At 41.9% G+C, this 25,548-nt stretch overlaps 2 protein-coding genes across 2 annotated transcripts; both read right to left on the reverse strand.

Annotated features, from left to right (window-relative positions):
• Positions 1 to 503: 503 nt before the first annotated feature.
• On the reverse strand, positions 504 to 6,078 carry prr35 (proline rich 35). Its single transcript, XM_067488316.1, has 4 exons — positions 5,987 to 6,078; positions 5,422 to 5,473; positions 1,904 to 3,487; positions 504 to 1,694 (listed from the first exon to the last, which is right to left on the reverse strand). The coding sequence occupies exons 3-4, from the start codon at positions 3,304 to 3,306 to the stop codon at positions 890 to 892; spliced, it is 2,208 nt and encodes a 735-aa protein (XP_067344417.1). The 5' UTR covers positions 3,307 to 3,487; positions 5,422 to 5,473; positions 5,987 to 6,078; the 3' UTR covers positions 504 to 889.
• Positions 6,079 to 23,032: 16,954 nt separating this feature from the next.
• crp1 (C-reactive protein 1) lies at positions 23,033 to 25,227 on the reverse strand. Its single transcript, XM_067488344.1, has 3 exons — positions 25,071 to 25,227; positions 24,884 to 24,947; positions 23,033 to 24,799 (listed from the first exon to the last, which is right to left on the reverse strand). The coding sequence occupies exons 1-3, from the start codon at positions 25,071 to 25,073 to the stop codon at positions 24,189 to 24,191; spliced, it is 678 nt and encodes a 225-aa protein (XP_067344445.1). The 5' UTR covers positions 25,074 to 25,227; the 3' UTR covers positions 23,033 to 24,188.
• Positions 25,228 to 25,548: the final 321 nt, after the last annotated feature.

The raw sequence follows: 25,548 nt of genomic DNA on the forward strand, positions 1-25,548 counted from the left end.
AGAAGCCAGACAATGCAGGGTAGTCCAGCGCTAGGTGCCCATCCCGAAGGCAGACAGGTAGTCCCATGTTTAGTGACTGTGGAGCTCAGCCCCTGGGCCCTAACCTTTGCAGGGGGGCTTCTGGACCCAGGGAGAGAGGCACAGGTGACTCCTCTGATGGTGATTTGGCTTAAGGTCCCATTTCACCTTTAGCACTGGCATCCAACTTTGTCAGCACAGATAAGACATTTAGTCTCATGGTTTGGTCTCCAGAAATAAAATAAATGATTTCAAGGAACGCTGCAAAAACTGCTTTTCCCTTTTCGATTTTTTATTAAAAGCTATTTTTTATTTATTATTTATTATGACATCTTCCTTTTCTCAATTCTCATTTTCTGCCCCTTTTCACTCTTTATCAATTTTCCTAAAAAGAATTAAACATTGTTTTTTTACTCAGTTTATTCAAAAGAAGTACGTGTATAATAAATGTTATTTTCATCAAGTGAAATGATGCAGCCCAACACGACATCATCCATATAAAAGTTTACCTTTTAAAACATTTTACTTACATTTATTAGAATTACAATATTTACACATCCATCCCATGGATTGTCTCAGCATGATTTAAATGACTTGTTGAAATTATCCCAACGAAAATATTTGAGTGCTGATGTTACATTTTGAAACTATTTTAAGCAATAGCTCATTGTCACATCATTGTCCTCAGTGCCATTAAAATCCTTTTAAATAATCATCCATTCAGTAAGGTGCAGGATCTTTGAGGTTTTTGTGAAGTTTAACAGAGAATAAATATGACCTGTGAAAATCAAAGGCATGCCATAAAACTAAAAACACCTGCATTTGAACAACATTATGAAATTTGTTATATTACAGTTAGTAGAGCAGACGTTTAGTTGTCAGTAGCTGTCAAAGGACTTGGGGGACACTGGGCATCTCGCCGTTGTATGGATGGGGGTCTCTTTGGAGTTTTGGCTGAGGCTGTGATGTCTGTGAACACCACCGATCGTCCATCTGGGCACAGCAGGACGCTGGAGTCAGCTTCGCACTTAGTGGTTCTACTTGGCCATAAGGCCTCAGCCGGAGTGGGCCTCATGCTGAGACCACCAGGTGAAAGAACCTCTGTGTTCACCCCCGATGGCTGGCCCATTTTGATCAGCAAGTCCAACGACTGCTTTCGACTCTCCAATGAAGCTTTCATCACCTTCCTCTCAGTGTCATCGTCGTCCTCATCCTTCTTCTCCTCCAGCTCCTCGTCCTCCTCCTCTGTCTCCGTGATATTGTCTTTGAGGCTGCCATCCTCTCTCACACTCTTGTCACCAACAGGATCTGTGGGGTCCCTCTTGACTGACAAGTCCAAGGGTCCATCACTCTGGCGAGCAGTCCGCTCCAGCGCCTGGTGGATGTGGGAGAGTTCACTGCGGATCTTACTCAGGTGTTCCCAGAGGTGGCGCTGCGCTGGAAGGTCTTCCTTCTCCAGGTGGGAGATTTTGAGTTCAGCCTCCTGGTACTCCTGCAAGGCCTTAGAGAGGTCATTAAGAAGAGCGGCCACAGACTCTGATGCTCCCTCTCCCACTGTCCGAACAGCAGTCGAGTCTTGGCTGTTGTTTCCCCCACATGTTGAAAGAGAGGATGTTTCACTGTTGGGACTGTACCACAGTTCAGTGGGGCGGGTCTGAAACTGAGAATCCTGTAAACTGAGGATAGGAGTCATTTAGAAGTAATCAAACTGAAAACCTATACTATTTGACAGAATAAAAATACTTTAACACGCACAAAAACTGTAGAATCTACACTGTACAGCAGTATGACAAAACTGATGAAAATCCTCTTGCTACTCTTGTTGCCACGTGCTATTATAATAAAAGAATCAAAGAATCAAAGTGAAATTAATGAAAATCTTTACCTGTTCTGTAAGAGAAGTTTATCTGCTGCCATATTCAGGCCCGATGCGGACTGAATATTCTTCAAAAGGTCCAAAGTGAAGCCCATCGCTGGCTTCTTCTCCACAGGTGCATCGTGATTTCCCAGTGGAGCCCCTGTTCTCTTGACACCCCAGCTTGCTTTGCCTTCCTTGGCTGTATTCTGCAATTTATCCCCTGACCTGTAGTCCTGGTCTGTGACTTCTCTCTGAGGTGACATCCAGCCGGCTGTGGTGGTCCCAGGCCGCAAAGCAGGCACTTTCCACAGATTTACTTTAGGCTGGAAGCCGGGTAGGGGATTTGCATCTAGACTGTTTGCAGATGGCTTGAGCACTTTGCTGGCATCAGCCTGACTGGAGGCCGGTCCAAACGTGTGCTCACACAAGAATGGATAGTAGAGACGAGGGGTGACGAGAGCTCGGTCCGCGTGTGTGCCAGAAGCTGGGTGCATCAGCTGAGCAGCCGATGCCAGGAAGGGAAGCTGGGCGAGCTGTGCCTGGGTCTGGGCGGTGACACCTGTGGCAGCACTGGGAATAGCTGAGTTCATGTAAGAAAAGAGGCTGGGCCCGATGGGATAGCCCACTCCCACCACTGACAGGTTGAGTCCAGTGGGATCCTGGTAGTCCACCAGGTTTGGTGGAGGGGGATAACAGGGGATTGAACTACTCATTCGGGGCTGAGCACCTTCTGCTTTGGCCTTAGTGTGACTGGATGCCAGCAACCGCCACTGCTCCGACAGCAGCCCAGGAGCTGTTAGACACGTCTTAGATAGCTTATAGTGTTTCAGCTGGGCCTCCACTTCTACTGAGCGTGCTCGTAAAATCTGATCTTCTAAGGACAGCATGTCAGCCATTAGAATCTCTGACTCTGCCTGCTTGGTTTTCTTGATCGCACACTCTGTAGCATCTCCTCTGCTGTTGGTGACGTTGCTAGAGTTTTCTTTCGTCAGCCCAACGACCTCTACTCCCTCTATTCGCCCTCCCTCTTCTTCATCTTCTGGCCCATGGCTTTCTCTGTCCTCTCCTTCCTGCTCCACAAACTTCCGTTGCCTCTGTCTCTCCTCGGTCCGTGTTGCCTGCTCTAACTCATCTTTCCCAGGAGTATGGAGACCGTGTGCCTGCTGAAAGGGTCGTAACTGGTCCGGGTGCAGGATGTTGCCCTTTTTATAGGGCCAGTCGGACTCTATGAGCAGAGACAAGGAGTTCTTGCACAAGCTGTACTTCATATGATTATAAAGATGGGACTTCTCCATGCAGGTGAAGGGGCACTGGAAGCATTTGTAGTTGTAAGGTTTGCCCCATGGCCGTGGAATATAGTGAGGCTTCTTGGGCTTGCGCTCCTTGTGTTTGCTGGCAGATGTGACTTTGCAAGCATCGTCCTTAGACATGATTAAGTCTGAATATTTATAAAAACTGTGCGATGTATTCAAATTATAACACTTCAGAATAAACTTGCAGATTTTTTAAAATGTGTGCCAGGGTACATTTCACTTGATGCAGGTTTTCCCTCGGTTTTGCAGGTTCGTGGAGATGAAAAAAGCAAATTTTCTTGAGAAATTGAAGGCAAATCTGTGAAACAAACATCCCAATTTTGTATAAATTTAACTGAAGAACATCAACAAATTAAAAACAGATCAGGTGTTTTACTTTTTACTACCTTTACTAGACTTTACTACCTCTGAAAAATGAGCGAGCTTGCAGATATGAAATCTAGATAAATATAATGTTGGGCATGTATTAAAGGGTGGAATATATCATTATGCACATATGTGTATTATGAGACCACATGTGGTGTCTGCCTACACTGAGGGTTGCCACTAACCCAACTGCAGGGAGGCCCATGCTGCTCTGTTCTCCCCGTACCTGCCACTACTCATTAGTTCCAGTGCAGTACCAGGTGCTAGCAGGGCCCAGGGCTGGGGGACAAGCAGGGCCAGCACAGGGGACTCTGCACCTGTGCAGCAGGCCCTCACAGAACTCACGGGCCTGCTTAAGTTTAGGGGCAGGATCCTTGGAGGACGGCTACAGGCACAGTGCAGCCAGGCTGAGGGATGTGTAGCGGCGGGTGTGGAAAGGAGAGGAGTTGGGGGTTTGAGGCCTGGTTCTTAATGAGAGCCTGGCATCATGCCTACAGGGCATCATTAGTGCCAGTACTGGGATCTGGGTCAGGACACGGTACGTAAGTTTAAATGTTCTACTGTACTCGTCTTACTACCTCTGCATTTTACATTGGATAGTACTGTATGTCAATAATCAATAATAGCATAAATCATAGGAGATTGCATTATTATAATAAGGAATTTAAGTGTTGAATAAGTAATATTCAGAAATAAAAATATATACAAATCTTCTAATGTGTGCTTTAGTTTTACGTTGAACATTTTCTTTTGTCTTTCTTACATTAATGAACTGTGTGACAAAGAACGTATGCACCTGCAATTTGTTGAATTACAGATAAAGGTTTTGTTTATCACTTTTAATCATTTTTATATAATTAAAAGTCATACAAAACAGGAATTACATAGTAATAATATAATTAATCTCTAAATAACGCAAGATACATTAAATATATACTTAATGTATCTTGTGTATATATATGTGTGTATATATATATATATATATATATATATATATATATATATATATATATATTCATCAGCTAAATTGCAGAAACTTTGTGATATTTTTACACTTTAAGCTAAGCTGGCGGGTTAACCCTGCGGTGAAAGAAGATGCAAGGAGTCTGATCCTCAATTTAAAACACACTGCTTTAACATTTTTATTTTACCTTTTCCCTAGATAATTTAAACATCAAAGTCTGTGTGATGTGCAGGATCGGGAATAAGGTGAAAACAGATCTAAACAACTAATCTTTCTCAGTGGTCCACAGAGGTCTACTCAATGAAGCAAACACAGGTGATGGATGGCTGGTTAGACCCACGAACATAGGACAACCTTAAGGGTGATGATGAAGGACAGGATAAGTTAAACACAGTGAGGCAGGCTGTTGCAAGTGCTCACCCATTTGGTCTCTCAGAACTGGCCCGTTAGTAACCAACCATTTGTTTGGCTCGCTTGTCCGCCCCCGGGGCTCTGACCTGGGCTTTGAGCTTATAATGGAGCCTAACAGCTGCTGCTACGAGCCAATCAATAAAAATCATTTTTACTGTAGATTTTTTCCCCTCTCCTGGCCACTGCTCATCTCTGCACTGACAGTGCACTTTGGCCCCCCTGCTGCCCCGTATCCGAACCCTGCGGTCTTGTTTTAAGCTTTTAGGGCTGTTGATCAAACAATCCTAACCGCTTACACATCTATTGTTGCAATTAAGGAGGTTTACCACAGTAAAAGCTTTGACAAGTTATGTGCAACAGCAACCACACCACTGACAGCCTACTGACTGCAACTGTGGAACTGACTTTTAGTGTATATAAGTATAAGTAAAAGCGCAGATAGATACTTTAATCTCATGGCTAATATATATACTTAAAATGAAATACTTCACCTAAGATCAGGATGATTTGTCAGTTGCCTTCCTCTGAAATTTGAAATGTGTTCTGAAAAAGATAAAAGAGAATTTAAAAATGTCATCATCTAATTTAATCTTTTTAGTCTCTTGATTATTACATTTTCTACTTATTTTCATTATAAGTTCAGATTTTTTTCTTTTGTGTATATGTAAAAAAACAAAGCAATTATTTGCTGGTATTTAAATGTGACAGCAAAACACAAGACTGCTGCCAATGATAAATTAATAGTTGGCGGTATATCTTGTAAAATAAATGTAAAATGAATAGAAACAATAAAATTAGTAAATTATAAATTAGTGTCAACTTAATTTACATTTTAATGTGAAGTATGTTAAAAGAAAGTCGCATTTGGTTTAATTTTGATCAAATGTTTCTAAAACTACAAAAGTTAAAAAAAAGGGCGCAGTTTGAAATTATATCAACTATTCCTACTCATAAGCACCATGCACAGCAGGCCTAATTAAATCAAACTTCTTGTTAACAAACTAACCTGATTGCATGCCACGAGCTGACCGAGAGAGGAAATGTATTCATCCGTACCTGCAGAGCGTCCCGGTGTGGCTGCCTGTCACTCCTCTGCAGCGGCACTGAGAGGGCAGCGCGTTCCGCTCAAATGGGAGCGCAGGAGCGAGTGTGCAGATATATATTGACTGGGAGCATTGGCCGCAGGCGCTACAATACAGCAGCTCCCCCCCCCCACCCTTCTCCTCTCCCTCCCCCCTACCTCCCCCTGGATTGTCAAATGTGGTCTATACCTTGCAACCAGGATGCAATATAACCACTTACACAATTTTGGCAAAGGTTAGGTCGGCGACTTAGTGACGGTTTCACGAGGCTACAGATGACATTTCTCTGCAGTAATTCTTGCACAAGGGGAACCCTGTTTATGTTATTTCTAAACAAAAAGCTTTCACACAAGCAATTTTTCTGATTATTGGCAGGCAAGAAAGAAATAAAAGAAGAAGAATCTAGAGTAGAACCATCTCATTGCACCAGCACAATTGTGTAGATACATATGGTGCGATTTCAAATAGGCTTCTATCTTCTATTCCTAGTATGTGGCTGAAAACTACCTTTGTTTTGTGCCATTGATCAGCCTTTTTATCTGTACAAGGAAAATGTTTTTTGGGAACAATGTAAGCCTCATTAGAAAGAAGTTCACATCTAGCGATTCTTAATTTTATCATAAAATGATTAGTATAAATGTCGGTGGGTTATATTTGAAGCACTAGAGTTAAGGTGTTGCTATAAATAAGAACCAGAGTAATGAGAACAACTATAGAACAACTATACACTAACACTACAGTTGATTAGGGCTTTTGTTTGTATAAATTTATATCTAAAGTCTGTGGATCAAAAATTGTCAAGTACTGAAAGCTCTTTATAGCTTTGATTATGATAATGATCTATGAATCTAATGATTTTGTTCTTCTTCCATATGGATTGATTTAGAAATCTGTGCTTCTTATGGAATTTAGTCCATGTTCATGGCTGCAAGAATCAGTAATAATCTGTACACTTTGGTGAGTGTGTCTGCCTTTCTAAGACTCTCTAATAGACTGAGTGTATGATTCAGTTGAGTTCTGCTGGTGGAAGTGTGTTTTTTCCACTTTCCTTAACTTTACCTGCATCACCAATAAGAGGCAGCCAGTCGGGTGCTGAGGGGTGTAGGAGCTTTGGCATTTAGAGCAGCCTCACTGAGAAGGAAGTAAACAGTGTGGCACTTCACGGCACTAGATGGGTTACTGGAAGATCACCTCCACGGGCAATGACTGACATATGTCTCTCATGACTGTTCAGACTCATTTCTCTTTAACGTACATTTCTTTCCCTCTTTCAGTTCACCTGTCTTCTTTCTGCACTGCTTGGTCTCTCCTCATTTCCTACTCCTTCCTCCTTCTTTTTCTAAATCTAACCCCAACCTCTCAATCTTCACTTTCTCTTTCACTCCTTCTCTATATCTCCATCCATTCCTGGCTCTACTAGCCTGTGGCGGGCTTTGGGTCAACTCCAGGTTCTTCATTTCTCTCCTCTGGCAGGGTGGGAAGCGCGCGTGCAAGCCCCTTTGAGAAATGTCAGCGTCCGTGTGCTGGGAAAGTCGGGGGCCCTTCACGAGCCATCAGTCCCGCTGTCACACTGAGGCGACCAAATGGAGACTGACAGGCCACTCCATAGAGCCTAACCATCTGTACCAAATGTGGCAGCAGGGGAAGAAGGATGTCTGGTAAATCAGGAGGAACGGCAGCAGCAAGCTGACAAGGAGGAAGTGGAAAAGGAGGTGAAGGAAAACGACAGAGAGAAAGCTCCTCCGCTTCTTAAAACACAGATACATGGGAGGTGATGTCCGTTTTTTATTTCAAAGAGAAAACAAAACTGTTTCGCTTCAAATACAGAGAGATTTCAGAGACTGTGTTCATTTCCTCTGTTAAGTGACGACTGAATCCTAATTATAGGAGCCTGATGTGGGTTTGGAAGAAACTGTTGGTGTTAAAGATGCAAAAATATAACAGTCCTTCCCAAAGTAAAAAAAAAAATATTGATGGAATCCAACACTATTTCTCACAAATATATTTTTCATGTATCCAGGTCCCTGGTGTAAATAAAAAGAATTTTCTGGGCCAGATATGAATAATGTAATTTTGTTTTAAATATTTTCCTGAGCATGAGTCTGATATACTGTAACTCCTATATTAAAGATTAAAAGTAGAGTAATATGTGACACTTGAAATTCATAACAGTAAGTGAGATTAAACCAAAGTACAAAAAGTACTATTTTACTACTGTGTATAGTGTTGAAAGTTTGATTCTGTTTAGTTTTTAACTCTTTTGACAGTAAGTTGTCCAGATGTTTTTCCTCTGCTGGTCTAAAAAAAAAGGCGAAAACATTTCTATTATAATTTTGTATTTATTTGAGAATTTGTTACTAGTTTAAGGGATAAAAAATATTATATTATCTTCAAAATGTCATTATGTTTAAAATACTTTTTTATTGATTTATGGACTATTATGCATTACCTTAATCACTAAAATAAATCAACATTTTGTGACAAATGATTAATGTTCCCATAAAGCAGTTGTATATGTGGGAGTGTTGATGTGGCCTCTCTTCCATTATTCATTGGATTTACAGCTATGTTATACGGCCAAAACCCAAAAAGTTTGCATGCTCCTCACACCTAACTGTAAACTGCAGTTTTTAGCTTCTTATGGAAAAGTAGAAATGTGAAGAGGCTCAGACTTGCAGTGTGAACAACAAACTCTCCTGGCAAGTTGTGAGAGCTGAGGGTCCTTATGGAACGGCATCTGGGGAGGCTGACAGGAGCACTCTATTACCACTCAGAGAAAGGAACCTGAGGGCGGCAACAACACCGCTACCAGGGCGAGCCAGCTGTGCGGATGCCTCCAAACACACACAGAGACACACAACCAAACCCATGCAAATTAAGAGAAACCGTCAGCACACACACACACGCACCCATCACTCGACAATGCAGTAATAGAAAGATATATAGGTGAGAAGATGGATGACCTCTAACCCAAAATGAGTCTTCACTTCTTCCAACTGCCTGGGTTTTCAGCCTGGGGTGGAATATCTTACAGCTTCTCTCTCAGCCTGTGCTGCTGGGCACATTAACTAAACTCATATCGCTCTCAGCCACTATTAATTATTCACTTCCCCCCCTCCCCTATTGCCCCTCTTTCCCCTTCTTTTCAAAGGAGAATAACTCCAACAGCCATTCTCCGCTTTACTAATGCACAACCACAGTGACAAAACAACCTCATGCCTTTGGTGACTTCCTTTGGTTTTCTTTGAGCACCCAGTGTGTTTTATGACTTATAATGATAATTATAATCTTACCAGTATTCTTACATGTCATAGCTGCAGTAACATTCTTTATATACACTGTTACATGGATAATTGAGTTTGAGCTCATTTGTGACAATGTTGGAGTCACGTGTAAAAGTATGACTGTTTTTGCTTTTCCTTCCTGGTGCTCCAGTCGTCCTGGAGCAAGAGAAGCTTCGGTTTGTTCGCTCAAGGACACTTTAGCACTGCCAGTGCTTGCCAACAGAAGTCTGAAGCCATGGACAACTACAGTCTCTCAAACTCAAATTTAAATCTATACTTTGGACTTTGAAAAAAAGGTCCACAAATACAGAATGTTACTGTTCTTTTTTAAAATATGATTATTTTTCTAGTTTATTTTTCTATATATAAATGTAAAACTGAGAGAGGCTGTGGTTTCACAGGTGTGTGGGATTATAAATTGGCAGGGTGCAGTGAGTCTTCACCAGTTATGAGCAGGAAATCCCACACTGTCCAAGAAATAATCTCTCACATAATCCACATGGTAGATGATGAGCTTTTTAGGTGCTGGAATGCTGATGCTGTCACTTTAGGACAGCACCAAGGTTACATTTCCCCCCATGAGTCTTGAATTGAACTTCTTGTCTCATTCAAAATCATAGAGAATAAATATAGTTTTCATAATGTCAGACTGTTACTTTCAAAGGTTGTTGATGTCTTTTAACTTTGAACACCACTTTCCAGATCCAAAAGCCATGACAAAAATACACAAACGTCCTTTTCTGAGGTGAAGTGCCCCCACAGTATGTCAGAGAAGAGTGCTGCGAGCACACAATGAGACATTTTCAGCTTCACACTTAAATGAACGCCCACAATTAGACCAGTGAGGGCTAGATGAGTGCTGGCTACTTTCCAATGTGAAAATGCAGCTTTCAAAGTGAGCTGGGATGATGTCTGAAAAGAGCAGATGTCAAGGTTCAGTCATGACTACACGTATGACTCGCTGGATTTTTCTCTGCAAAGGATCCATGCCAATAGCCTTAACATCAGTTATTGATGCAACTTTGTGGCAGGATCGACGGGTGTGAGAGTCAGAGTCATTCATTTGGAAGGAGGTGCAGCTGATGCCTTACGTTCCCTGTTCATCGGTCAAATATCTGTTTGTGTGATGAGAGGTGGAAGTCACACCAATGCCTGTGCTGTGGGTCACTGACAGCAAGCAGCTGGTGTCTCAGTGGCCAGCGATTTTTATGTATTGTCTCAGTCTCCACTTCTCGTTTTCACCAGCTGCCCCCACGCATACCCACAGGAGGTGGGGTCTCTCTCACCAAGGCACCTGTGGGTGTCACCTGATGGGAGAAAAGCAAGCGGAAATGAAAGGCAGCAGACGATTCTGTCAGAGCACATCAGGACTGCTGTCTATCACAGTGCTGACCTTCAGGGTGTGTGTGTGTGTGTGTGTGCATGTGTATCAACAACTGACCTAGTGTGTGTAAGTATGTGCATATTAAGTCACTGACCCACAGGAAGTGTATTTGAGTGTGTGCATATGTTTGTTTGTCAATGCAGGATGAGTTAGACCATGTGTGTACATTAGTGCCTTGATCCCACTTAGTGAGTAGGTCCATAAACACATAGACCTTGAGGGTTTGTGTGTAACTGTCTATCTCAGTGCACTGATCTGTAGGATATCTGCAGTAGCTGGTAGCTCATTGACAACAATCAGCTCCCAAAAGCAAAATTTCTGATCTCACTCTGGGTCCTCGCTATGAGTTCAAACAAATTCCCAGTGCACAAAATATCTGTTACACAAGAATTGGACAGAAGATGTCCATATGTGTTGAGAACAAAGTACCAGCATGTCCACTTGCCAGGACCAGAGCTTTAAGTCCCTCAGCAACAGGGCTTATGGAAGCAGGGACAAGTGGATGGTGTCAGTCAGTTTCCCAGCTGCATTCAGGGCCCCCATGTACATGCCAAAGCCACTGGCCTCTTATCTCCTCCCCTATATCATTTCAGGGTTTGACTGAGGATATTTGTGAGTAGCAACAGCAGAGAGAGAGAGAGAGAGAGAGAGAGAGAGAGAGAGAGAGAGAGAGAGAGAGAGAGAGAGAGAGAGAGAGAGAGAGAGAGAAAGAGAGAGGCTGCACTGTGCTGCTAACTCCTGGAGGACGGATGTTCAGCTCTGGCTGTCCAAGCGGGAGGAATTGAGGGAGACAGGGACCAAAGCCGTCAGCTCCATCCCTTAGGGTGCCTCGGCCTCCCAACTACAAGTCCATGTTTTAGCAAACCATATGTTCACCCTCTCCCCCATCCACCCCCCACCCCCCTGCCCAGTTAGCAAATAAACAAGTCAGGAAGCCATAGCTAGAGGGAAGTCTTGTTTCCCTTTCACTGGCTGTCGTTCCTCTGTATTCTCACTGCCACTCGTAAATTCTCTCTTCTCACATCAAACAATTTGGATCTGTGATACACATTATGTGACCAAGGACATTCTAATCCCTTCTTTTTTAATAGATGTGTGTATTTACTTACAGGATTTTATGTAAGTTTATCTAAGTACAGTTTATTGTTGAAAGTCTGTTTTTTAATACAGTCCCCCTGCATTACTACATTTGGTAATTTAATACCAGTGCCAATCCAGAAAACAAAACTAAAGTACAAAAGTTTGAAGCTCAGAAAATTGGTTTTCATACTCCATTGTTTGTGTCACATCACTGATCTGCATTGAATATTTGGCATTTTATTCACCATTATTAACCCTAATGTTTTCCTCATTTAAATTAAGCTTGCTTTAGTCCCCTAACCTTTACCATTCCCTGATTATATTTGCCATAAATGGTTTGCTCATAACATGCAAAGTATAGTTATTTGCATTGTATGTCTGTAAGGGTGGTATTAAATGTTACCACTGTTACCACCTAGTACCTAAACACATCAGTGTCACTTTGTAATGTGGATTATAAGTATTTGTTTCAAAACTCAGCTATATCAGTGCTAAAATCGTGCTATGCTAAACCAAACAACCATGTTAGCAGCTATTGGGACTTGCACTTGCTTTAAGCTAAATGCTAACGTCAGCGTGTTGATATGCACACAATGACAGACTGTAAACATTTGCATCTTTGAAATTGCATGTATGGGGATGCAAACTAAATCCTAAACCTGATATCATAGTATTGCAGATTCAGCAAGTGCAGAAGTTTATTTATCATCAGAGAAAACAACAATGGTCAAGGAGTGAATAAAAAGAGCAAGTAAAACAATAAAAAATGTAATAAGTGGAAATGTTTGCTTTGCCCTTGATAAATTAATGTCAAAAATCTCTTATATTATTTCTTAATTTATTTAAGTAACATTTGTACTTTATTATGTTAATGAAAAAAGTTTTTTTAACATTTCAAAATAAGATGCTGAGTTTTTACACTTAGCTGTATATGTAGCTGTTTATTTATTGTTTTAGCAAAGCGTTATCGCTAGGCACTAAATGCTTACGAGAGTGATGGGAATGTCACTAGGACACTTGTCACTACGACACACAACCAGGAATGGCTGTGCCACAGAATAAATCTAAAAATATTAAAAAATTAATAATTCTGTGGGCAGCATGAGTAAACATTTTTAATTTTGTGACTGTGGTTCATGAGACACATCTGTGTTGAACTGGCTGAAGGAGATCAGGAAAGCTACTCATATGGATAAACATTTGGAACTAATTCAGTTCTATTGACATGTCAATCATATGGACACATCGATTAAAAAAATATGCTGTTTCGAGAAGTGAACCATTGCTCTCTCCATTTAAACCAAAAACGTTTTGCGGTTCTTTTATTCCAAAAATAACCCAGTTATGTGTTTGAATGAAATAGACATTCACCCTCCAACAGATGGGTAGCTTGTCCACAAGGTCCACAGAGCCAATCAGTCCTCCCTTTGGGCAGAGAATTTGTCCAGAGATGGACAGCTGTGCCCAGGGCAGGGCATAGAGGAAGTGAAATCGCACACAGTATTTATAGCTCCCTCAGGGTCTAACGAATCACTGACCTGGCCATCCTGCAGCAGACAGGCAGACAGTTGGCTGTCCAAAGTTTTTCACAAGGTCAGCCACCATCCTTCACACTTTTAGGGTTACAAGACATCAAGTAAAGCATTGTTCTGTTTGACAGAACCTCTCACACACAGCGAAGCTGGAGAGCATGAAACCAAAGCAGGGACATTGCTGTCGTAGGCTATGCACCTACTGAGATGCCTGTGTACAGCAGTGTCTCAATTAAATCTTTGTCTTTCAAGGCAATAAAACATGACATCATTAAGTGAATAATTGAAGGAAACAAATAAAATAGTCAAATAGATTGCAAATATTGTGATGTTGGTCAGCTATGAGTAGCTCTTGCTTTCTGCTCATGCTGTACAAAGCTGCACACAATCTATTAGTTCCCCTGATCTGTTGGTACAACAAGTCAAATGTTGTTTTGAATTACAACAAGCCTGTGTAATCTTCTGGAACTTTTGACATCCTGATCATTTCTTTATAGATTTTATCCTCATTGATTTTGTCAGGGACTTGTTACCTCACAAGCACCCATATACACAAACACAGCCAAACATGGACACACACATAAGGACGTGACAGCCTCCTTCACTGACTGGTCCATTGAGTCATCAGTGACCTTACGTGGGATTAGAGTTGCCAGGCCAATTGACCAAATCACTGATCTTTAAAAGCAGCTCTGCGGGCAGGAGGGGGGTGAGTAGCATTAAACACACACACCAACACACACACACACACACACACACTTATATGTACGCCCAAACACACTCCATCCACCTCAATCTCTAATCAAGGAGCAGGCAGGCAGGACTCTGGGTCGCCACAGCGACACTAACAAGAGGCGACAGCTCCTCAGTGCTTGGGGCAACGACCAGCTCGGCTGTCGAGACTGCGGAGAGAGACCGCCAGGCACGCACTGAGGCAAGGTTTGCTGTTTTGGGAAGAAGAGGAGGAGGAGAGATGGAGGAGGGGAGGGTGAGGACAGGGAGAGAGCTGGTGGTGTAGATGCATGGGGAGTTAATGAGGAAACATGGATCTGAGAAATGATACACACTGATTTCCTCTTTCGATCCAGTCACTCATACACTGTCTTTAAGTGCACATTAATACATTTATACTTCAATTTTGTATTGAAAGACGCACAAGACAAAACACAAACACAAGCAGAAAAACACACAAGCACACAGTCGGAAATGGTGCGCACCCTCACCAAGCCATGCAGCCCTGGGGCCTACTTGCAGAGTGCTGTTGCCCTCCCTCCCTCCCCAACCACCCATCTTCCCCTTTCCCCTCTCTTTTCCAACTGCAGCCCTTCACCCTCATGCTCCCCCTCCCATCTCCTATGGAACACAGTTTAACTTCTGTCATTTAGATGAAGCAAGTGAGTCAGTCTAGCAGTGGCGAGAGGATGTGACAGGCCGGTAATGGACAGGACAAAGAGGGGATTTATGAAGTATTAGTAAACCTTAATAATTCACTACACGAAAGACCCCGGGAGTCCCCCAGACAACCCCCTGTCTCTGGCTCTTATCCCAGCCCTGACGTACTCTGAATGTCTCTCTCTATCATAGAGCCTGTTCACAGTCAAAGACAAGAAGAACCCAGAACCATCTTTGCTGACTGACAAGTTCAATTATGGCTTATTTTCTTTCATCTTTTGACCTTGCAATTTGTTAAAAAAACCGAATGTCTAAATCAATAATATCTTCAAAGGGATGTATAATTTCATTAATCACATAGTTTTGATGTGTATTGACTTTTTTCTGTCATTGAAAGCACTGAATCAGTTCTGACAGCAGCTGATAAATCAACACAAAGTGCATTCGGTAGCTGTCTGGTGTTTTTGATTATATTGCATGAACTCCAGCACATGGAGTATGTTTAGGATTTATGTATGTTATGTAGATGCTAATTTTCTTCTAAGCATTCCAAAGTATTCTATTTTGGCTTGCTAATATTGTGATGTGCTTACAAATGTTTGGCTTACAAACCTGTGGGGAAACATAAATATAGACATTTCCCTACAATTTGTGTTGTGAATATTTAAATTTAGTCTGCACTTAAGGCTCCACCAAACCAACAGATGAATAGTGATTTCCCTTTGGCTCACATGCTAGTGTGGCTAAGGAAATGTCTTAAATTATGTGAACACCTATAAGCCTAAAGGTAGCAGGAAGCCCCCTTTCCTATCTAGTCTTAAGGTCATGAGCATTTCCATTTGTCATGTTTTAGTTTGCTCCCTCACCTGCAAACAAAAGAAGAACAACAACCCACATCTCAAATTTAGGGTACCTCCTCCCACCACCATCGGCCACCAATTAACTGTGATCAGAGTTTAACAGGTCACAATCAGTCAGACAGGTGGCCTAAAGGGAAACACACGCGCACACACACACGCACACACACACACACACACACACACACACACACACACACACACACACACACACACACACTCCATCGCAGCTGCTCCATCGTGGGTCCATCACCAAACAAACAGCGTGAAGTTTACTCTCTCTGCAGCCATTTCTGTGAGGACGGCAGTCATTGCTTTGAGTGGCAGGCGCAGTCATTAGATCCCTAGATACCCCCACTGGCTGCTCTTTTTATCCTCTTTTGTGTGTGTATATAGTGAGTGGTGGTAGTGGTGGGGCGTTTACAAAGGAGCAGTGACAGGTGTCAGTACTGAGGTCTGGTCCAGTCTCCTGTGGCGTGGTGTGACAGCACTACTGTCTGACCACCCTACTCCCTGACCCCCTCTCTCCTGCCTGCATCGCCATGAGAGACATGGAGGGTGATGGGGAATGGCACCGCAGGGGCCTCCCTGACTGGTGCCTTTGCTGGTGGTCTCTGTGGCCTATTAGTGTCTTGCTATGGGCCTGTCAGACTGACAAAACAGGGGCCTGTCAAATTAAGTAGGGGCTGAATATCGGAGATATGTATTCAAACGCACCGAGGGGAGATGGTGGCGGGGAGGGGTGAAGAGAACCAGGATGAGGAAACCACCGGTGCTAATGTCGATGCTAAGTGAGAGTGACAGGTTGAGAGCTGATCGGAGGGAGAGGATGGAGAGAGAGATAGAGTAACAGTAGTTGATAATGGTGGTGTGGTTGTCCTGAGGAGACTTGTTAAGGGCCAGTCCAGATACAGCCAGACAGCCACCATTCCCAAGGATCTGAACGCAGGTAAACTGCTCCAAGTTTGGCCCAAACAGCTTGGAGTTACAGCACTTACACTTAATGAGATCAGACTGATGAGCTCTGGGTTCAGGTGATCTACTAAAGTATTTATTCAAACAATAACTATTTCCCCTGTTTCCCAGCACGTGTACCCGAGGTTCTGCCGACATTTCTGCGTAAGGCTGCACGTGAAAAAAAACTGAAAAACACAATTTAATCTGCACAAAGATATTGCAGAATCTTATATCATTTCAATGTAACTTTAACTTTACATCTGCTCACTGTGTGTGTTACTCCACCTCTGGAGACACATTGGTTCCTCGTGCTTCAGGCCAAACCATTATGAAGCCAAACACAGTAAACCTGCAGTAAATCTCATCAGCACTGTCGAAGTGTTACAAACACAGCTTAACCCAGTCAATGAACATGGGGTTTTCTGACTTCAGCGTTCTGGGGATGCTTTAGCTCTGAGCCTCATCATGTGTTCAGCTCTCAGAAGAAGACACTGGAACACAGGAGCAGGTGAAAGATCAGCAGCAGGATTAAGTGTCATGGCAGTTGTATGACACAGCCCTGTGCAAGCACACATGCGTGTACGTCATGCTGGGAGCTGTGGCAGTGGCTGTGTGTTTCAGAGAGGGCTGCGACTCTCCCTCTCATGTCGTTGTGCGTTGCTGAGACTGAGAGGCTGATGCACAGTGGCAGCTCCCCCCTCGCAGCCACAGGCCTGCCCAGAGCCACTGCAGATGATAGTTTTAATTGCTTTCAATCTTTCAGGCTACCTGCCCAGTGGCACCGAGTGCCTGTGTGTGTGTGTCTGTGCATGTGTGAGATGCTGTTTCCCTGTGTTCGTGTGTGTGAGCACATGGGCTGTGTTTATGTCAAGTAGTTATTATCTGTGGATGCTGCACACATATGTGGTCTGTGTTTGATGGATGTGTTTGTCCATTGCGAGAAGAAAATTAACAGAGAATTAAGGCTTTGCGGTGATACATCTGATCCACATGTCTGCAGGAAAAAACATACAGTGTCAAGAAAAAGGATGTGAAGCCTTGGATTTACCTGTATGTCTGCATTAATTGGCTGCAAAACGTGATCTGATATACTTCTACTATCTCATAAGTACAGACAAACACAGTGTGCTTAAGCTGATAACAGCCACTAAAACTTTACTGTGCTGATATTAAAACTAAGTGAACCCTTAACACTTCCTGTAAAACCTGTGCAGGAGGATCCCTGGAGGGATAAGGCCTTGGCAATGACTGGGAAATAGTGGTTTAAAGTGGTACATTTACTTTGATGTTTAGGGTCATGGTCCTACTGCATCACCCAACCTACCAAGCTGCTGAGCTTCAGCTGGTGGATGCCCTCGCTGATAAAACGTGTAGTAGTTCTTACACAGCATTGAATATTTGTTTTTGGGCACCATGTTGTGAGAATCCCTCTGCTTTTTTGAGGGTGAGCTGCAGTGTTTTGACTTTTTGTAGTAGAGGAACGTTGCCTTACCTTGGCCTCATTCCCTTTAAAGTGCCCCCGTCCTCCAATAGGTAGCACATTGTGACCTGACTTCACCTTCTCTGCTGTGTAGAACCAAATCATGATGCTCCCTGCATCGTACCTGACGATGTTTTGCTGTTAATATAGACTGTATGCATTTTACATCGGTCCACTAATAATTTTTCCCAGAAGCAGTACCGAGTGATGTGTTCGTTGTTGACTTTTCCTGACGGCAGTTAGCATTCATAGATTTTCCAACCTACAGTATCAATGTTTAATTTGTACAAGAAATAATACAATGACCTGTGTGATATTAGTTAAAGTGAATTGTTTGTTTACATGAAGCTCAGATCCTAATTCAGGCCAAATGTGTAGATACATGCGGCTAATCCCAAAGTCACTGACTTTTTCTTGCCCACTTTATGTTTATCACAGTGACAAGTGGCTGTGAAGTCCTTGTACAGTAACAAAATGGACAACAAAGGTGAATAGATCCCACTTTCCATAAAGGTTATGTGTGTTTATAAATAATAAAGTTCAGGTTTTTTTATGCAAAGACATCAAAACATCCTTAAAAGCATTTTAAACACAGCGAACTACAAAACCACCTGATCAATAATTCAGAGCAAATGTCGACATGACACAAACGGACACAGAAAACAGGCTGGAATTAAAATGGCAGTAATTTATTCCATGGATGTGAAATTGTTTCTATACTTTAACACCTACTGTCAAACTAAATGTGAAACAACAACATATTTTTCTCTTTCTGGTAGATGTCACATATCTCATAATTTATTTGTATTTATCTGTTCTCCATTTTATGCATAAATCTATCCATTCTTCCCTTTGTTAACTTTATTTCTCTTGTGTTTTGTATGAGGAACTACAGCCCTATTGCTACATGATATTAACAGAAAGATTCAGACAGAAGAGATCTATAACTGCTTAGATATGGTGAACCAAGAAATACACAGAACCATGTGTAATTATAACACAATTATTTTTGTGCAGCCTCATCGAAGGTCATCATTTCATTTTCAAATATGTCTAATCTAAAATTGTGATAGCAATTAAAAGTGTGCAGCTCTCAATTGCTCCTCTCACCTCTGACCTGCTACTGATCATTCGCCCAATGAAACGGCAGTAAATCCTCCACTGACCTACTGCTGCAAACATGTAATCAATTTACACTGGGGCACTTGTACAACAACCCCTTCCTTCCCTGCTTTCCCTCAAACACACTCTCACTCACACACATCTGGCCGGGGGGTAAATTAAGCCCTAACATTCCCACAGAGGCTAATCTCCATCCATTTAGAAGGCTGTAATATTTAATCAGGAGGCCCTGGACCATCTCCCAGCGCCACACGCTGTGGCATGGCTCATATGTTCACAGGAGAGGCCAGCCTAGGGGGGACGGAGGGGAATTCAATGCTAAAAGCCGCAACGCAGTCAACCACAGAGCCTCTCGCTCTCTGATGCTGCGCTCCTTTGGTTTGGAGGAGACAGGAAAATAGAAGGATGGGTTAATAGTGGGGAAAGAGCTGGGAATTTCAGGTGCATGTTTTTTTTTTTGTATTTGTTTAACATGCAGCCTTATGCACATGTGCAGAGAATCACACTGCCAAATCACTACTGCCGTGCCGTCATAAATACAACATGGATAGAATCTATTTGTAATAAACGAATCGCGTATTACATTTTCAAGACAACATACATTCTGCCAAAAACCTAAAAGGTTTTTTTATATTTATATAAAGCTAATAAATATGTAAAACTGTACAGAGTGAATTGACTATAATATATAATACAATATGATCAATTAGAAAGCTTATTATTAGATAGATTTAATGTGTGCAGTCCTCTTTTGTAAAGTCATTCTCTTTCATTCCTAATGTGAGCAAGCTACCAATAACCTGGATTTTCCACTTCCAAAAGGATTTCAGATTTGCCCTTTAAACACAGTTTTCCGGTGTTACAACTTCACCATCTACCTTGGCTCACAGTGTTTGTCCTGGGTAAGGAAGACTGGTATTGAAACACTGTGTGTGTGTAGGGGATGGACTAAAGCCAACCATCCTGTAATAAACAATAGATTTACAAAGAGGATATCTTCAGAGATGGTGCTGTGGTAAATTTAAAGCTCATGAAATTTCTGCCATATTGTATATAAGCCTTCACAGCCTGTGGAGGCTTGTAAAATGTTGTGGATTCTGAGGGAGTGTGTCAAATATTATTAAAATCGCAACTACTTCAAAGTTTTTACAATCAAAAAGAAAAAGACCCTAACCCTTACCATTTCCCCACAAACATCCATGCATTTCTGAAATTTTTTTTTTTTTTTTTTTTTTTTTTTTACTTAAAAACACAGGTATTCTGCTAAAAAAAATATTTCAGAAATGCATGGATGTTTGTGGGGAAATGGTTAGGGTAGTTGCGATTTTAATAATATTTGACACACTCCCTCAGAATCCATAACATTTTACAAGCCTCCACAGGCTGTGAAGGCTTATATACAATATGGCAGAAATTTCATGAGCTTTAAATTTACCACAGCACCATCTCTGAAGATATCCTCTTTGTAAATCTATTGTTTATTACAGGATGGTTGGCTTTAGTCCATCCCCTACACACACACAGTGTTTCAATACCAGTCTTCCTTACCCAGGACAAACACCGTGAGCCAAGGTAGATGGTGAAGCCGTCCTGCCTGGAGGTATCACACTGGACAGGGCCAACTGCTCTTACAATCACACACAGTAAAGGTCAGGTCTCACACCATCAGTGTGAAAAACCTGTACTGAAAAGGGTATGATCCATCTGTTTTTAACAATTTACAACCACGATGCTTGCGTGTGTACATCTGAATAGTGCATACGTACAATACAGTGAGTGCTTGACCTGACCTGCAGCGAGAAATTTGGCTTCTGCAGTGATTTTCTGTTTTACAACCATACCATTTGCGTTGCTAAGTGTGGGGGGATAAAAGTGTCACGTGTGCCCGTTGTAACGCCTGCTCCTTGATTCGGACTGACTCTAATGGGATAGACTGGTGAATTTTTTATACAGCCTGGAGGTGGGGGGACAATACTGTCACATTATTACCTCTGAGAGACAGAGAAAAAGAGAGAGCAGTAAAGTGGAGGAGTAAGCTGAGCCTTCATCTGGCCCTTAGGTGAACGTTTTCTAAAAAAAAAGACTAACAGGGTCAAAATTAAATAGTTTTTAATGTTTTGAGTCCCAGTCTATCCCACACAGCCATTTTTACTGTTTTTCTGAAAAATTATGTCCAGCAGACCAGTAAATGAGAGTACTGGAGACAAAAAGCTATTGGACATCTAGTGGCATGTAGGAAAACAAAAACAAAAAGCAGCAAATTGTAATCCTTTTGACAGAAAATCTTAAAGGCTGGTTTTCTGCTTTTTTGAAGTTTAGTAAAGTTCCTGTGCTGACAAAGCATTTGCAGCAAAATCATTTAGGCCCAGTTTGGTTTGAAAAAGGGCAACACAGTGTGTTCACTTGTGTTTTCTTGATACAAGGATTCTCACCGAACAAATAGCTTTAAATCAACACATATTTTCTGTAATGTTTCAGATTTGTCTAATGCGAATCATAGGTTACATATGACAAACGAGAGCAACTTAATCCTGATGATTCTTTGTGAGCCTAATGAACAAAAGCAGGCTAAATAATGCCCAAGATCTCAGTTTAATGGGCTGAAATTTCTGCAAGAAAGCTTTAAAAAAATTATCCATCTGTTCAATGCACACATGCCAGAGCTCACTCAGATAGCTCGTAGCACTGTCTTGCATATGCAAATATGTTTTGCCTAGAAATCTATTTGAAGTTGCTTGAAGGAATCCAGAACGGCCCTCCTTCTGTTTCCCCTCGCCAGCTCACACGGGGCTCCCTTTGCCGTCTCCTCTCGCGTGGAAAACATTTTCACCAGCTCCACACGCATGGACATACAGTCAGCAGCACCGCCTTGCCTCAGACAGCTTTAACCACCACGGGCCAATATGCAGATCTCACAGGCTCACACTGGCAGCCCTGTCCGCGAGCAGGACAAGTAGCGTTTTAACTGTTTGTTCAGTTGGATAAAACATGCAATACCGAGACACAGAGGGAATAATTATCCACTTTGTGAAGAGGCCACTGATTGTGTCCTTCTGTTAAAGACTGGAAGTTTTTCTTTGAAGCAAAACCAGTGAAATATGTGGCCCCGGAGTGCAACATGCCTGCAAAAAATTCAATTGTCTTTCTCTGAAAAAGTGTCTTTAACAACAACTTGATACTTTTCATTCTTTTCACCAAAAGGACTTTGTGTCTAAAGTGTAAGATTTATATGTGAAGATTTTTGCATGTATATAAAGAAATTGTATCCCTTTTGGGAAGAAAATTATGTGTGTGTGTGCGTGTGAGTGTGTGAACCAGAGGGCTGAGGAGCCAGGCTTGGGCAGATGGTCCACAAAGGTGTTACCACACAGTGAGTGGGCACTGCGATTGATGCATTTCAACATCCAAGAAGGTGGAACATTTGGCTGCTGACCCGCAGTCAGAACTCATTGGCCCTGCCTTCTCCTTATTTAGCTGCCGAGAGAAAGCCAACGGGTGATTCGGTCAGAATAAACACACACTCAGAACGAAGCACTTTCCCACCCTCAAGGGAGCCTGCATGGATGGGCTGTGCACTGGAAACTTCCTCCCTGGTCTTTGCAAGGAGGTCATGATGGTGGTGCAGGCAGGGAGGATAAGTGCACAGAGCCAGTGAAACAAACAGAGACAACACACTGCAACTTTGGGTTACTGTGTTACACTCGGATGGAGATCTGACCTTGAACTTATTCTGCAGGACTTTCTTAGCGAAGCAACTGCATACGACATGATTTCTGCAAGTTACATGTAACATATTTATTTTTGGGATGAAATTATTTGTAAAATTCTATTATAAATTCTTAAATTAGAACATAACATGAAATAAGTACTCACCAGTTGGTATAATATATACAACTTATCTCTTTAAAATGTAAAAAAATAAATAAAAAGAGTTCAAAGACTAAATATTCTCTTTAATAACAAACATGGTTGGTTATGCACATGGCATGATTTTATTTCAGACCCAAAAGCGTTCTTACATCATTTGAAATATGGAAAATTCATGAGTGAGTACAGTAACCACAGGCAACATTAACGCAATGGATTTTAAATATAATAATTGCTATTTGTCTCTGTGCAATTAAATCATTAAATCTACTGTAGAATGCCACCCCCAGCTTGCTGTTCCAATAATTTTATTGCATATTTTTATTATCAATCACAGGACAAACATCCTGCAAAAAGTAACGTGAACAAACTGTCAATGCATGTTAGCAGATTTTTCAGTTAAACCTGGTTTGTTACTCTAAAGCACAAAGATAATTTAAGTTAAATGAGATTTCAGATACTTGCCTCTACTTGCCTCTTCACTTTACTGAAACATAATAAATTGAAATTTAAGCATATGCAGTTTTTAATTGTAAAATTGTTATCTCAAATCTATTGTAATTCGCTCTTAAATGCACAATAGTGTCACAGTATTTAAAGCCAATGTTTTAGTTATTTGACTTTCACATTTGCAAAAATATTAGCAATACAAGTAAAATAAATATTATTTGTTATCAAGTAATTTGCATACCCATGCTAAATTGCGCCATTATGTATAACAAACCCCTGTTTGACACTAGTTTCTGTTTGATGTGAACTAGTCCAGACTGCCACCCTATGGATACATCTGGCACATCAACATTTTTGTTCGATCTTCACTAATTTGCTCTTACAACAGTCTTTGGGAAACAAAAGCTAAGTATGACTTTAAATATAATGAAAAACTAGAGGAATAACAGTGATCATAAACTCAAGTAATTCTTTAAAACCTACTGATGCAAAACAACAGCTGACATCTGTGCATGTCAGAGTATTGTTGTTTGTTGCCAATGGCTTTACTGCTGAACACATACAGGATATACTGTATCATATAGCTATAGCAGATGGATCAAATAAGTCCCGAATACTCCTCATTTCTGCTTCTGGTCTTTTAATAAGAACATTTAAAGGGTCCTAACATAAAACTACCATAAATCTAAGAATGAGAATCACACATATCATTATCAGCCCAATACAGATCTCTAAAGCCTCATCTCTCTTTTCATTGAACTCCACACTGAGTCAGTCATCATCCACCACCATCACGTTCCCATTCACCTCATACTCAAGAGTGGCCCAGTCAAAGAGATTTCCCTTGGGGACCTTGTGCCCATAGTGCCAGGCCTGGATCATGCTCCTGGAGAGAACAAAGTCCCACATATTCACATCACTTATCTCCCCGACAAAACTCTGCACGGCCTCTAACCCTCCCAGGTGTTTATCCGGGTCCTGTCCCAGGATGACAGTGCCTTTTGGTCGGATGATGTGCCCAGGTTTATAGACTTGGTAGGCGCTGCGCTTTCCTTCCATCCAGAAAGCAGCAAGGCCAGTGCGAGACTCCCAAGTGAGGCAGAGGCTGGAGCGGAAGGTGGTAAGCGGTGGCAGGTGGAAGGAGCAGCCATCCCCACTCATGTAAAAGGCGATGCGTCCATCCTTCTCACGCCACACATTGAGTTCGTCATAGTCAGTGGTGCGGTAGGCAAACAGGATGATTTGACGGTCTTCAGGCAGCTCAGTGGCCACACGCATGCAGAGGGTGAAGGCCCTCAGCCCCATCTCCTTCTGTGGTATCAAGGCCACAAAGCTGAAGTCTGTCTCATAAGGGAAGACCAGGATTTTTTCACTCAGACCCACTGGAAAAGCACAGACACAAGAAAGAATTAAGACACAAAATCTTATCTAGCATTTTTACTAAATAAATGTTGTTGAAACTATACCTTGGGTGGCTGAGGAGACACTCAAAGACAATCCAAAGACACCAAGCAGTAATAATGCAAACATCTGCAGACACACACAGGCCATCCATGATCAGTCATCATGTCACAAGAGCCTCAAAATGATTATTTAATACGTAATTATGTCAAACATCACATAATGATTTTTAAATGGGAAAACATTTCTTACCATTGTTGATATTTTGTTGTCCTTGTGTGTTACTTCAGTTCCACTTGCTACTGACCCATGCCCAGTGCTCTGCCTGCCTGGCACAGGCCATGATGTCAGCTGATCTGACAATAAGCCTGGTGTATGAAGGACGAGTGACACTGTCCTGTGCGTAAGACTGATACACACACACACAATTTACCCTATGTGTGTGTGTGTGCGTGTGTATTAAATCAGCCTACAGTGTTCACAGAGTAAATACCTGATTGATGGCAGAGATTCTTGCAGCTTTCATAAACATAAGAACCTCTAATATGAAATTTATGTCTCATTGCTTTGTTTACAGTAACTATAGATGTTTGTGTTAGTATTAAAGGGACAGTTCATCCAAACTAAAAAAAGAGGTCATCATTTAATGAACACATGGATCAATGCCTCTATGCAATAAGGTCATGTAGGTAATGTTCTATCAGTAAACTGCTTGAACCATAGTCTGCAT

Source organism: Channa argus, chromosome 20 (assembly GCF_033026475.1).
Source record: "Channa argus isolate prfri chromosome 20, Channa argus male v1.0, whole genome shotgun sequence".
Lineage (NCBI taxonomy): Eukaryota > Metazoa > Chordata > Actinopteri > Anabantiformes > Channidae > Channa > Channa argus.

Coding starts and splice junctions, on each gene's coding strand:
- prr35 (XM_067488316.1), bottom strand. CDS start 3,306: ATGTCTAAGGACGATGCTTGCAAAGTCACATCTGCCAGCAAACACAAG. Junction 1,695..1,903: donor AAACTTCTCTTACAGAACAG/GTAAAGATTTTC, acceptor TCCTATCCTCAG/TTTACAGGATTCTCAGTTTC.
- crp1 (XM_067488344.1), bottom strand. Junction 24,800..24,883: donor TGTCTCCTCAGCCACCCAAG/GTATAGTTTCAA, acceptor GTGCTTTTCCAG/TGGGTCTGAGTGAAAAAATC.